General features: G+C 44.8%; 1 protein-coding gene across 3 annotated transcripts in view; it reads right to left on the bottom strand.

The window, feature by feature from the left end:
- Positions 1-14750, bottom strand: part of RYR2 (ryanodine receptor 2) — a 609490-nt gene that overhangs the window by 191100 nt on the left and 403640 nt on the right. For all 3 annotated transcript variants that reach the window (XM_079107027.1, XM_079107029.1, XM_079107028.1), the window contains exons 30-36: positions 9539-9747; positions 8429-8781; positions 7724-7838; positions 6619-6779; positions 4688-4847; positions 4260-4346; positions 66-292 (exon numbers count right to left, since the gene is read on the bottom strand). In XM_079107027.1, the coding sequence (XP_078963153.1) occupies positions 66-292; positions 4260-4346; positions 4688-4847; positions 6619-6779; positions 7724-7838; positions 8429-8781; positions 9539-9747 (1312 nt within the window). The remainder of the gene's footprint in view (positions 1-65; positions 293-4259; positions 4347-4687; positions 4848-6618; positions 6780-7723; positions 7839-8428; positions 8782-9538; positions 9748-14750) is intronic.

The raw sequence follows: 14750 nt of genomic DNA, 5'->3' as shown, positions 1-14750 counted from the left end.
CCTCTGATCCCAGGCTGAAGTCTGATCGCAGCCTCCCAACAGGACAGAGGCTGCGCGGGGCTGACCTGTTCTCCTCGGGGATGTGAAGAGACATGAACTGCAGAGGATCCAGGCACTGCACCAGCCAGCCTTGGCGTTCGCTTATCCGCGAGACATCCACCTTCAAAAACTGGTTGGGCATCCTGCTCCACAGGACGTGAGAGAGGAACTGCACGTGCAGACGGGGCGGGCACTGGGGCACCGGGTTCTTGTGTTCACTCTTGAACAATCCCGCGGAGAGAGGCATCACGTTCTAGGGGGTGGGGAAGCAGAGATGGTGGATTTACAGTCTCCCCTGGGGCTGCGAAAGCAATGGCCAGGATTCCACACAGAAAAGGGACAGGGGAGTAAGAAACACTCTGGGTCAAGTCAAGTCCACACAAGAAGCAAAAGAAATCAAGTCGGTTGAAAGCTCCTAAAATGACAAGCAGTGGACCATCGGGAGCAATCACCTCACCCTCAGGGCAGGCAGGCAGGCAGGACGAGCCTTCCCACACACTCTGCGCAAGCACAGCCCAGCTCCCTCAGGTTCCCTCACCAGAACGGCCGGTGAGGAAACACGGCAAGCCGTCAGGACCTGGTGCCAGCCTTCTGGAACCAGAGGTCACATTCACTTGGTGCTCTCTCACCCTGTGTCCCCCCTCACTCTCCCCACCCTAAACCCACTCCCTCTAACCAGCTATATACCAGTGACAACTCAACAGATCAACCCAGCTATCAATCAAGAAAGTGGGGTTAATTTGGTATTAACCAAGACGATTCACTTCTCTTCTACCTCCAAAATGCAGCTTTGGCCAGTCTTAGGGAAAGAGAGGTCTCATCCTTCATTCTTCCACGTAGATCCTGACACGTCCCTGTATGCCCCTCCTGGGACCATATACAAACATAGACCTTCCATCACCCCTTCCTCTCTAGAGAGCCCCTACTGCATGCTCTAGGGGTCTTGCCTTTACATTTCTTTCCTACCCACTTCTACAAATGGGAAAAAAACTCCAGACTGCTTTGGGCATTGAGAATATTCCAGTGAACATAATAAACAGAGCCCCTGCCCTCTTACAGCTCCCTCGATTCTGTTGTTCCTTTCTTGTGGTGGTGGGAGTAGAACCTAGGGCCTCACGTATGCTACACAAATGGTCACCACTGAGCTCCAGTCCCAGGCCCAGCTTCCGTTTCTCTTGTTGGAGATAAAGTAAACAAAATCAATAATGAATTAACTAGCGTATCAGAAGAGATGTCATGGCATGGGGGTGGGAGGCCAACCAGAACAGGGAAACAAGAACACAGGAGGGCAATTATAAATCACTGGTCATCAGCAAAGGTGACAAGACCAGAGAAGGAATGTGCGGGTATGCGAGGCAAACATTCCCATGCAGAGGAGATACACAGGACACAGAACCTGCAGAGGAAGTCTGAGGAGGACCTCGGGGCCAGTGCACTAAAGCACAGGAAAGGAAGTCAGAGAGGCAATGGCACATCAGATCTTTTCAGGGACTCCACGGACGTTAGAACACACCTGCATTTCATTCTCAGGCAACCAGGGCTTCTGGGACTCTCGGAAGTGGAGTGATCTGATCTGACTTGTGATTTTGAGCAGTGAGAGTCACTAAGATGTTGTGTGGTAAGCCAATGGGAAAAGATGAATTAAAAACCCACCTAGATATGACCAGAGTCAACTGGATGAGACACGACATGACCGAGCTCAGAAAGGTGACCAGGAGAAGGGATCGGGGAGGGAGGTCAGCGGGCAGAGGATCTGCTTGGACTGGACCTGGGATTCAGAATGTACAGGAGGGAAGTCCAGGATGACTCCAGGTTTGGGGGCCTAAACAAATGGATTGGTTATTACCCAACATGGGGAAGAGGGAAGGTCAAAGAGGGTGGGGGGACATTGATCCACAGACCAGTGAGGACATGGTCAGCTGACGATCTCAATTGGACATCCAGATGGAAAAACCAAATGGATAACTCAAAATACCAAGAGAGTCCACAGAAATGGCCACTGTTTGTCAAACTGTCCATAATTATAACAGGCATCTAAACTTGCTGCCCCTTCCTCTCCCCTTTGATCTAGAATTCAGGATAACGTGGTTCTCCCATCATGTTCTGAAGTTCTTCTGGAGACGTCACCAGAGCCTGCCTGGTTCATAAAGGCTATGGATTCCTTTCATCCACCTTGCTGTGGCCTCTGGCATCTGAGATGGTAGGCCACTCCAAATCTGAAAACTCACACGGCTCCTACGAGCTGACTCCTTTAGTTCTCTTCCCACATTTCTGGCAGTGTGTCCTCAGCCTCTCTTAGATGGTACCAGGTTCTCTACCCTGTCACTTTCTCACTCTCTACATTAACCCTCAGGGAATTCACTCACTTGCAAAGATGAATTCCCCCTAACTTCTTAATGACTAAAAGCTCAACCTCCAGCCTAGCTCTCTTCTTTGGACCACAGCTGTATACACATGTGTAGGTATATTTGTATTATGCATATGTGTCTTATAAACATTTATCAAGAAGATGCTATGTATCAGCTGTGGTTTAAAACTTTTAGTTATTTTACCCCCATAAATCAGATACCATGAGCCCCATTTTAGAGAGACAGAGACTGTGCTCAGATAGTTTGAGGATGTCCCAGGTCACTGAGCTGCCCTGGAAAAAGTGTCTAATGCATTTCACCCCAATGTGTGTCTGACACCTCAACTTTACGACTGCAAAGTTAACTTCTTTTTGTGAGTTTCAATAAGCTATTCTAGCTGTAGCATCGGCATCCTCAAATTGTCCAAACTAAAAACATTAGAGCATTTGCTTGATTCCTTGATTCCAGGACCTCATTCCAATTAACTGACACATCCTATCAATTCCAGTTCCATGTCAAATCCCATCAATTTTTCCTATAAAACACTTCATTTCTCACTTCCTCCCCACTTGACCTTCCAGAATCTCATCAACTCCAGCTATCAACACCTACCTGCTGTTGCCAGCTCCCCGCTCCATGATATGACCAACATACTTTCCAAAACAAGTTCATTATACTCAAACTTCCAATAACTGCCCCTCTACAAGGTGCCCTCAAGGCCTTTCAATCTGCGCTTGGTCAGCAATGTCCACCTCCAGTCACTTCTACAAGGCATCCAGTTACAGTCCCACTGAACTCCTGACTTTCAACCCTTCTACTCTTACGTGCGTCTCTCCCTAAAAAGCCTTCTCCTGGCCAACATACTCCAGAGTGCCAATGAGCAGTTGGTGATTGACCCACAGGTCACCTCTTACTTCTGATGGTCCAGTTGGCTGTGCTTCCAGCCGTGTCTCCAGAGGACCCTCCTCAGGGTACCTCTCTTAAGTGGCCCCACTTCACATCTTCACCTCTATAAACAAGCCCACCAGTGAGCCCACCAGTAAGTCCAGTGATCACTGTACCATCTGGAACGTGGCACTTTTTATTGTGCATGAGTCTAATTTTATTGAGTAATATATTTAAGATAATCAAAGAGAAGCTCGTCTCAATTATGATACAAACATGGCTCTCTTTCCTTCAGAGAATGATTTGTTTCATCCATATTGTTGGATATGGAAAGTGAAAAACCCCAAAATAGTGAGGCCTGAGAAAAGGGCGTGAAAAGAAAGCCACACGTGGATAGCTCTCCCAGTGCCTTCTTTCCAATGACGGAACAATCTCTAGAAACGAAGCCAAAGCATTGATCCTCCCCCACAAAATCCTTTCCCAGTGACAGTATAATGGTACCCAAAGGGATAGAGATAAGAACTGAACACTGACCCCAAACCCTCCATTCTTCTCCAAGTAAAAGTATTGCCCAGTTAAAAACACACTTTTAAATTCTCACAAACCTGTTTCCTGAGTGCCCAAACTGACCACTGACACCAGACTCCCCCCCCATTTCACCCAGTAAAACAGAACCCAAATTCCTGAGTGCCCAAGCTGACACCCTCATGAAGTAAGTCACCTCTCAGTACAACCTACATGAGCCCAGTCCCCTCCTTTGTTCAGTGGCTCATGTTCCACCAGGAAAGGGGTCCACCAGCATCAGCCCGTTCCTACGTGAAACTTCGTTCTTGAATAAACAGCTGAGATGATCCATGGGGTTAGCGTCTGGCCCAGTCTTTTTGGGCTAACACATATGAGCACTAATAATACAGCAAATTCATCTGAAGTATGTGTTAGACCCTACAGAAAAAATACAAATGAATACTAGGAAAAAGCCTTTCTTACCTTAATTCTTCCCAACTCAAACTGGAAAACATTGGGGCTTGTAGCTTGTGCAAACACTGCAGGAAACAGCTTTGTGCTTGGCTCCACCTTCAACAAACACATGGATTTAGTGCCATCAAGGAAGAACGAAGACAAAAGGTATCTCCTTCCTAAGAACCAAGGAATGCTTTACAGGAGCAGACAGAGAATTCTCCTCCCCCATGTGAGTATCTTCTTTCAATAATTAGCGGGAGAATTTCATGACTTGCAAGTATGTTTAGAGGAATGAACAGCTTGGGCATTGTCAGTACTCAACGGAAGCAAGCACACAGGAGGGACCCGTTTGCTTCCATTTTCTCATCATTTCTAATTTATCTTTTGATCTTTTCTCTCTACTGGGAGAAACGATCTTCCTCCCCAGATGCAGGAGGCCATCAGGGATCACCTACCTGATAGTAGGTGCTCAGCTCCTTGCCATTGGCAATGAAGGTGAGCAGCCCGGTGGCAGCGTCCACCACGCAGCCGATCTCCAGCCCGTTGTTGTTGCGGCCTTGTCCGGGACTCATGCTCTCGCCTGCACACACCATGTAGCAGTTGCTGCGTTTGATGCTGGATTGCAAAAAAGAAGACAAGCCCTTTTTATCTTTGTCTGATCGCAGATGTCAGAGAAAGCATGTACGTCTTGCAAACTAAACCTAAATTATGCGGCGCAAGCAGCAAGCTCATGCTGTAATGGGAGAGGTGCAGAATGGGCCGGATTCTGTGATTCTGAGCAAAACTCCATTGACTGCGGTGGACGTTCTGAGCCAGGTCTGACACGTCTCTAGATTCCACACCTCATGGAGACAAGTCAACGGGTTTGAACCAAATAAGAACTGACCTGCACCTTCTCTCCGAAAACTCAAACCAAACTGGACCTTTTTCTGAGGTTCAAAAAAGCTTAACTATTTAATCATCATCCAAATTTGTCACTTTCATCTCATCTTTTAAATACTCGTCCTGAGATGAGAAACGTTCATTTCCAAACACTGCTAAAGTCCTTAGGCAAATTCTGCATGAGCAATCAGTGATTCAAAATCTTTAAAATTTGGCTAAAATTATGCCCCTTTTTGAATAATTCCTGGTGATCTGTTATGAGAGACAACGTTAACTAGAATATGCACAAAAAAAATCAACGATGTTCACCACAAAACTCCACCTGATTTTGACCTCCACCAAAACCTTTCCTGGAGATGGTACAAAGTTCCGTGCTGAGCTTCATCTCTGCTCCCCCTCTGGTCCTAGCACTGCAGATGAGCACAGTCACGAGACCAGCCAAGGCAGGCAAGCAGGAGGGAAGACACACAGGCTGGGATGAGGCCAGTTTTGGACAATCAAATTCAGGCTGTGTCCCTTTGCACTCGGTACTTAAGATTCAACAACTCTTCCCTGTCCTCTGTTCCCTACATCAAAATCATCTGTCAGGTGACCCATCCAGCTCTTCCTTCACATTGTTGCCATCTCTGAAAGTTAAATGCACTGGCAGGAATCCTCCTGGAGACGTGGGGTTTGGGGTTCCCTACAGATATAAAATACTCCCCGTTTGAGACTTTAGCTCGACCCCATCTGGAGTGCTCAGTCATTTCCCACGTTACAACCTGAGGGTAGGACAGTGAGTTTTCCAATCACCAAGAAGGATGGCGCAGTGTAGAAGATAAGCAACGCTATGGAGCACTCTTTCTGAGACCTGTCACAGCAGATCAGAGAGGATGCATGGGCACAAAGGGGAGAAGCGAATGGTCAAGATCTTCTCTTGTCTTATTCTGCAAGGAAGATAGCCGTCTTCACTTTTTTGAAGGTTTGGTTTGAGTTTGGTTTGTTTTACAAATGAAAAAGGATGGCACAGAAAGTGTCACTGACTTACCCAAAGCCACACAGCGAGTCAAAGGCCAAGCTGAGGAAAGAACCCACTGCTCCTCAGTCTGAGTTCAAACACGCCCACCTGGTCTACACTACCAACCCACACTGCCGCCACGACTTCCTCCCCACCACAGAGCCAGGTCCTAAGACGCTTATCAGACATATGCTAACCACTCACATCACCCATCTCTGGTGCCTAAATGAAGGCTAAGTCCTGGTGACCCAGGTTGTTAGCCCTGCAGCCTGAGGAACACATAAGTATTACCCAAAAGCACAAACCGTTCTTACGTATGTTCTTTGCTTTAATAGAGTAGGATCCATAAGTAACAAAAGGACATTGACATTAATGGCTTGATTATACAGTTCCTATAAATAGATATATCCTGGGCACAAAATTCGAGAAACAAAAATACCTAGGTTTACCGATATTATTTTCAGATGTCATTCATGTAAAAACAAACAAACAAACAGGAAAACCAACCTTTCATGCACTTTTCCTTTTTCATCTCCCAGAGTAACTGTCACCGTGCGAACTCTGTCCAAGTCGAAGCCTGTATCGTACTGGTGGAAATCCGACGTGATCCAGCCCACCCAGACATTAGCAGGTTCTTGTCCGGGAAAGATTCTCACTGAGTAATAGTACTGTCGAGACAGCAAAACCCAGTGTTGGCACAGCAAGGCAGAACCACAGAACTCTGCTCTGCACTGACAGCAGCCTGCGTCTTCAGAGGACCTGAGAACATACTGCATGACTTCAAGTCACTTGGCCAGATTAAAACATTACAGGCATGAAAGATGGACACGGACAGGTGAGAAGGGTTTTATACCAGAGATCCCAAATTAACTTGGAAATAACAGAAAAAAGAGAAGAGACTCTCTCAGCAATCAGGCTGAATGAATGGAGGCTTTACACACTCCCAAGTGTGCATGTGTGTCTGCACATGTACATATGCACACATGGGTATGTACATATGGTATATCATGCAATGACCGCTTGATTCCTTAGGCAGGCAAGCTTCAAATTCTTCAGGCTTGTGCAAGGACGCTCATCTAAGCCCCCCTGCAGAGGCTGGGTCATCCCTACCGCTGATACATGTATTCTGACACCTTACAATCACTTGGACATAGTTCAGATCTAACATGTGAACATCAAGCTCAAATGTGGGAACACCCTGCGACAGATGGGACTGTTTTTCCCATCTGATAATTCAGGGAAAGTAATTTGAAAATTTAAAGTGGCAGAGAGCAAAACCTGACCCCTCACAAAGTAGGACAAATGGTCCACTTTTAGACAATCCGCTAAGATCAAAGAAACTGTATGCACTTAGAAAAGACAAGTGGCAAACTTGAAATGTCATCAAGAAACGGGACAGCAAAATCTGGGCTTTCAGAGTCATTAAGGACATTTCCCTGAAATAACTCTCCAATTGCATAATACACATAGTAACATAGAAACTTTTTCCAATTTCCTTCCCTGACATATATGTAAAAATGCAAGCAAATCATTTTAAGAATGTTGCTGAAGACACTGAATCGAAGCACAGGAGCCAACGGCAGCGTCAGTGACGGCGGCTGCCACCTCCTACCGTGGAAGTCTGCATCAGGAAGTCGTAGTCGTCCCGGTCATCGGCCAGGACGTCTTCGGTCAGTCTCGCAGAGTGGCTAGTGCTGTAATCCGGCTTTGTTCTTCTAAGCAAAAATCTGTAAGATGCGAGAGAATCAGGAATAAAGAACAATAAAATGCTCTGTCTACTTCAAATGCCAGCCGGTGACCCTCTGTGTGGTCTTCCACCAGGGCAGCTGTACCTCTGGGGGGGGGACTTCAGGGACTATGTGGGGATACGTTTGGTTGTGGCAAATGGAGGATGGAGGGCGGCTGGCATCTTCCCGGGGCTCCTCAATGCCCTTGAATGCCCAGCGTAGCCCCTACAACCAGGGATGACCCAACCAAAGGGAACAGGGCTGAGGTGGGGAAACCCTGACTGAGCCCAGGAAAGGACGCTAAAACGCTAAAATGACTCATCTTTCTGACCACAAAAAATACTATTTAAGGAGAACACTTTCTAAGTTTCAAGCAAGAATGTAAATAGAGACATCTTAAAATGTAACTCTTGGGGCAGATTACTTCTGCTCTAACAGACAGACCACCAGGTTGCCTTTCTCCCCCTGCAGAAATCTCTCACGACGAGAGGAGGAGGAGGAACCAGAACATCGGGAAGCCCTCTGCCCTCTGTTAGAACTCCCCCTCAGCACAACTGCATGTTTAAAATCCTGTCGCATCTGGTAATGACCTCTGTTTCAGACGAGAGGGCTTCTCCTGAGCATAGTCCTTGTGGTTGTTAAACTCTGGCTTTGTAGCTTCTTTGTCTTTGTCACCCCGGTCGGAGACCAGATGGCCATGAGCTGTCTTCATCAGCACCTCAAAGTCAGAATCAGCCTCATAGTCCTCCAAGTCATTCTTGGGCCCAAAGAGGCCAGCGCCAGGGAGCCCGCTGGCCACGGTCTTGGAGAAGACCTCGGCGCACTCGATGGGCATGCTCAGGCGGTAAAACATGATGTCAGTGCTGCTGTTCTGGGAGCCAAAGGACTTCTGAGTGACCTTGAGACACGGGGAGCTGTCTATGGTGCCATCTATTCGGGTCACCTAGCAAACAAAGAAGCAGTAGTTCACCTTCTTCCCCTCGTGCCCATTTCCTGATCCCAACAAGGACTAACCTGCATCATGATTTGAGAAGTCAAAGCACAACTCACATGTGACATCATTTGGTAAGAGATGATTGAACACAGAACACAATGCTATGGTGCACATCTACCCTGACCATCTGCAGGTTCTACCAATGGAAAATATTCAGAAAAATCTGCATCGGTACTGACTACAGTCAGGCCATTTTTCTTGTCATTCCCTGAACAATACGGCATTACAACTACTTACACTGCATTAGAGTTACAAGCAACCTAGAGATGACCTGAACTATATGGAAGGATGTGTACAGGTTCATGCAAATACTACACTGTTTATCAAACAGACCTGAGCAGCTGCAGATTGGGTGACCGAAGGGGCCCTGGAACCAACTCCTTGCAGATACAAGAGTAACTGCTTTCATAAAGCCTTGTTTCTAACTCTAAACATGGCTTGGGAAATTCACGTCACAAGGTGCTCACTCAGATTTGGCCTGACACTATCTACGTATAAAATGGTAGCATTCCTCTGTCTAATAAGGTACTGGCCAAGTATCTAACACAAGAGGCTAAACCATTGCTTACATTCGCTACTGCGTGACATAACCAGTGTCACCATTTTAGGTAAGGAACAATGATTTTCTGAGCAGGAACTGTCACAGGTACAGAGAGCTCTACTCTGGGGTTTTGGAAATGGTCTAATTTATAAAGAAAAAGCAAACCTCGATATGTTCGTGGTTAGATGGAACCTGGAGGAACTGAGGGAGCCTCTTGCTCAGCCACATGGTAATGTCCCTGTTCGTATTAACGGCAAACGGTTCGTAGCCCTCTTGTAAGCCACAGATGGTGAAATACTTCAAGGTGCCGACGTCCTTTCCAAAGTTCATCCTGCCCACTTGAGCCACCCCCAGGCTACACACTGGGATGAATCCTGGGGGGGGAAAAATTCAAATCTTCAGTCCTGTTCACAGGAAATCTTGTCAGTAGAGAACTGACAGACTGCTCAGGACTTAGTTTGCTGCCACCCTGTGAAGAAAACAACAGCATAATACAGAGAAATCTGACACCAAGTCCTAGAGCATCCAATTGGGGAAGCAGGTCCCCACCCGACGGCCTCCTGGCTCAGCCTCACGGGTCACGCCTCACACACGCATGTGAGGAAGGACTCAGTGCTGAGAAGGGCAAGGGTCCCGATGTCCTGCTCTTCTGTCTGGCTACATGTCCAAACACAGGATGGAGCCACACCACAGACCTCGTCACAGACTACTCAAGGAAAGGAAGACCGTGGGCAAACACATGGAAGGTTTCCACCCACTGCCGGCTACCTGGGATTTCCACGGCACACGACAGCAATGACCCACGGGCGAACACACAAGGCGTGTGACCAGCTGGCCTACTGGGTGGCAGAGTACAAACCTTCCGCTACTCAACAAAGAGGGGCAACTCCGCCAACTCTGCTCACTGATTGAGCTCTTTGGGATCAACTGTCAAGGGGGAGATGATGATTTTTGACAAGGAGATGAGAGGATATTTTTGAGGGCTAAGTTTATGTACTCTTAGTTTCTTTCTAAAATGTTTTACATGGGTGTTCAAATAGCATAATAAAGTACACATGGGAATGGAGTCTCCAAATTAGATCATCTAACTGATAAATCTAACTTAGACTTCAGAAAATCATACCTAGTCTAATTCAGATTAGATACTTAAAAAAATTTTTTTTAGTTATAGATGGGCACAATATCTTTATTTCATGTATTTATTTTTATGTGGTGCTGAGGATCAAACCCAGGGCCTCACTCTTTACCACTCAGCCCCAGATTAGATACTTCTAATGTATATCAAAATTCTGTGACTCCTAAGAATAACCCAACAGTTTTGATGAGAGTTCAGTTTCATTCTACCATTACAATTCTGCCCAAAGTAGTAGCAGTGAAAGCAATACCCAACCCCCAACAGGGATGATAAAAACCACGCCCGGTGATTCACAAAGACGTCACCAGGTTTGTTTCCGTCTACATGTGCTCCAGCAGAAGGCTGCGTCACCGAGGTGCCCACCGGGGGAAGGAATGTGCCCAGCTGTGTCCCAGGAAGTGTGAACGAGGAGCTTCCAGTCAGCGCTGAAGAGGCAGCAGCGGTGTCTGCAGCTGTGCCTGCATGTGACACGTGATCGGGAAAGTCACTTCAAATGAGCCTCCCCAGGAAGAGAGCAAAGGACTGGGCGACGGCAGTGGATCTGAGACGGCCTGAACTGCCTGAGCACAAACGGGCAAATCCAACCACCATCGGACATAACGATGGGAGGCTGGGGCGGAGACCACTCCTCGGGGCTGATCATCGTGGCTACAGAAGGAATTCCGAGTCTGCAAGCAGGGCTAGAGGGCAGCTGTGAATATCTGCAGAGCACGCCTCTGGGCGTTTGTGACCCCCACATCTTAACTTTTCCGTACGTACACAATACTTCCATTTAAAAAAATCTCTGACTAGTGATAGGCACAAAGATTTATGTCACTCTAGCTATGTTCAGTTTTGGAATATTATCATAACAAATATAATTTTTCATGAAACAGTATTATTTAGCTTTTGAGAATTCAGTCTTCAAAGATTCATTAATATATAGGAAAATATTTACAGTGAATATTATTCATAGGAACACATAACACCATTTACTTTTAGATCGGAAAACACCAGGAATCAACATTTTTATCAATATTTTTATTAATATTTCTGAGTGGTAGGATTCTTAATGCTTTTTGTACTCTTTTATTGTCCCTGAGCTCAACAAACTTTCCTTGAACATGTATTATGAAGACAAGTGACAGGTCCATTAAGATGTTTTATGTAATAAAACAGGACATAACTACTTTCTTCCCACAAGGAAATGTGCTGCAGATGTGAAATGACCCAGAGGACACCCTTCTCAAGCCCTCCTTCAGCACCAGCGTGTGGCAAATTCAGCACCAGACATGCTGCTTGTCACATGAAGCCAGTAAAAAGGTTTAAGTAGGATAATTTGGTAATACGCATTAAGAAACTTTTAACCATTCAGTTCTTTATTTGATAAATACTTATTGAGTAGTTACCATATACCAGAAACTAGGAATAATAAAAAATAAAAAAGAAATAGAACATAGAAAGTAAAATAAATAAATAATTGCTTAAGTAAAGAAAATATTACATAAAATGCATTAGTGGAACTAAATAAATAAGGTGACTAACACAGATGCCAGCCAAAAGGTGCTCACAGTCTAAAGTAGGCCATGAAGACTGTCGCAAAAGCAGCCATAGATAGTATATAAACAAATGTGGTTGTGTTCCAATAGGACTTTATTTACAAAAGCAGGTGATGCGTTGAACTTGGCCCTCAGGCCTTAGTTTGCCATCCCCTGCTCCGGATTACTACTGTGCATTGTCTCCATAGGTGATAAGCACCTCCACTCAGCAAATGTTTAATGAACACCCATCACGAGCCAGACTCTGTTCTACTCACTAAGGAAACAGCTGTGAACAGGATGCAGAGGAGTCCCTGACTGTAAGGAGCTTGCCTTTGATTACTTAAGACATGTAATAAGTAAATTAGGAAACAGTTACCAATATACATATTATCATAAGGTCCAGAAATAATAAATACTATAAAGACAGTCTGGCATAAATTGAACAAGATATGTGGATAAATGCCATACCTCTTAATCATGGCTCCATGGCTAAACAGGATAACTGGGGATAAATTCCTCGTGAGTACAAAGCAGGCAGAAAACACAAATCACACAATAAAGCAGACTTCCACAAATGCATGCATACCCCCTAGCATACGTATGATTTTTCTATTCTACATATACTGGAATCTTCCATTCCAGTTTCCTTAACTGACACCCTACAAATAACAGAGCATGGTGGCATCTAAGAAAGTTTTCTTCCTGGTAGTGGGTCTTAAATTAGTGCACATAAGCCCTGTCAGTTACTTGGGCCTGAGACAGATCCACCCAAACTATTTGTAAATCTGTTGAAACAGTACAACTTATGGTTAAGCTTCTTCCTCCATCAAAGGACAGATGGCTTCAGCAAATTTGAACTTTCTCTACTGATGAGCCTCCCTTGTCCCACAGCAGAGGATGTATGATGAGCAGGCAGGTCCAGCCCAGAGCTGACAGGCACAAGGCCATGAGGGCCAAACACAGGCATGAAATGCGCGGTTGGGTCACAGCACAAGAGAGACAAAGCAGACCACCAACATACTAGCCTTTCCTAAGGACAAATGGTTTCAGAATTTAATGCTTCTGAATGCAGGTGTATACCCAGACAAACAGACAAAAAGCAGGTAACCAAGCATTAATCTCCTGGATATATAAAAAACTCAAAAAAAAACTAACACTAAAAAAACAAATAACCCAATCAATTAATGGGCAAAGGAACTGAACAGGCACTTCACAGAAGAAGAAATACGATCAGTCAACAAACATAGAAAAAAATGTTCAACATCTCTAGCAATTAGAAGAATGCAAATTAAAATTGCACTAAGATTCTTGCTCTAGTCAGAATGGCAATTATCAAGAATACAAGTAACAATAAATGTTTGTGAGGATGTGGGGGAAAATGTTCACTTATACATTGCTGGGAGGACTACAAATTGGTGCACCCACTCTGGAAAATTGGTGCATACTCTGGAAAGCAGTATGGAGAGTCCTCAGAAAACTTGGAATGGAACCACCATTTGCCCCAGTTATTCCACTCTTCAGCATATACCCAAAGGACTTAAAGTCAACATATTACAGTGATGCAGCCACATCAATGTTTATAGCAGCTTAATTCACAACAGCTAAGCTTTATAACCAAGCTAGGTGCCCTTCAATCGATGAATGAATAAAGAAAATGTGGTACATATACATAAAGAAGAATGAAATCATGGCATTTGTCAGTAAATAGATATAACTGAATACTATCATGCTAAGTGAAATGAGCCAATCCCCAAAAACCAAAGGCCAAATGTTCTCTCTGATATGTGGATGCTAACACACAGTAAGAGGGTGGGGAGAATAGAAGCTCATTGGGTTAGACAAAGGGGAAGGGAGGGCGAATGGGAATAGTAAAGACAGTAGAATGAATCAGGCATTACTTTCCGATGTTCATATATGAATATATGACCAGTGAAACTCCACTCCATGTACAACCACAAGAACGGGAAGTTATACTCCACGTATAGCATTGCAAAATACACTCTACTATCACATATATCTAAAAAGAACAAATTTTTAAATTTTTTAAAAAGCAGACAAAACTGGCCAATATTTTATTAAATATAAACCTGAATTTTTTGGTCCCAAGAAAAACCAAAGTCAAATTTACTTATGGTTTACTATGTGCCAGATTATGTATACCTACTTTCCATACATTATTTGATATTAATCCAATTTCTTCAGATGAGGAAACAACTAAGATGTGAAATAATTTGCCTAGGGGCCTACTGCTAGTTAAACGGATGCCAAATTTAAATAAGAAAGTGAAAGGGTGGGTAAAATAAATATGTGTTTAAAAACATTGTCTTAGTTTTCTGGGCTCTTTAGAACTGAAGAGGTATAAAGACATTATTTCCAATTACTGATTTTATCATAAGGAAATGAAAACAGAGAGACTATTTGCCCAAGGTCATGTGTTTTTCCTCCCGTTGGAAAATGCTAATTTTCAACCTGGAACACTTTAAGTACCTTCCAGGTCTGTATCCTAACCGCAGGTTGCACCGGTTGATGATAGTGACATGGACTGCAGGCATCATGAAGATCAAGTGCGAGTTTAAGGTGGTGCCGACCTTCTAGCCTCAACTCACACCACCTTAGAAACACACATCTGAATGAACCACACAGACCTATAGAGTGTCCTAACTGCTCCACTATTTCAACTAGGGACACAGAGTGCATGGCTGGTGTTGTCAGTTTTACTTCA

The sequence above is a fragment of the Sciurus vulgaris genome, assembly GCF_902686455.1.
Source record: "Sciurus vulgaris genome assembly, chromosome: 12".
In the NCBI taxonomy this organism is placed as follows: domain Eukaryota; kingdom Metazoa; phylum Chordata; class Mammalia; order Rodentia; family Sciuridae; genus Sciurus; species Sciurus vulgaris.
Note: the sequence above shows the minus strand (reverse complement) of the source record. Positions and strands in the feature narration are given on the sequence as shown.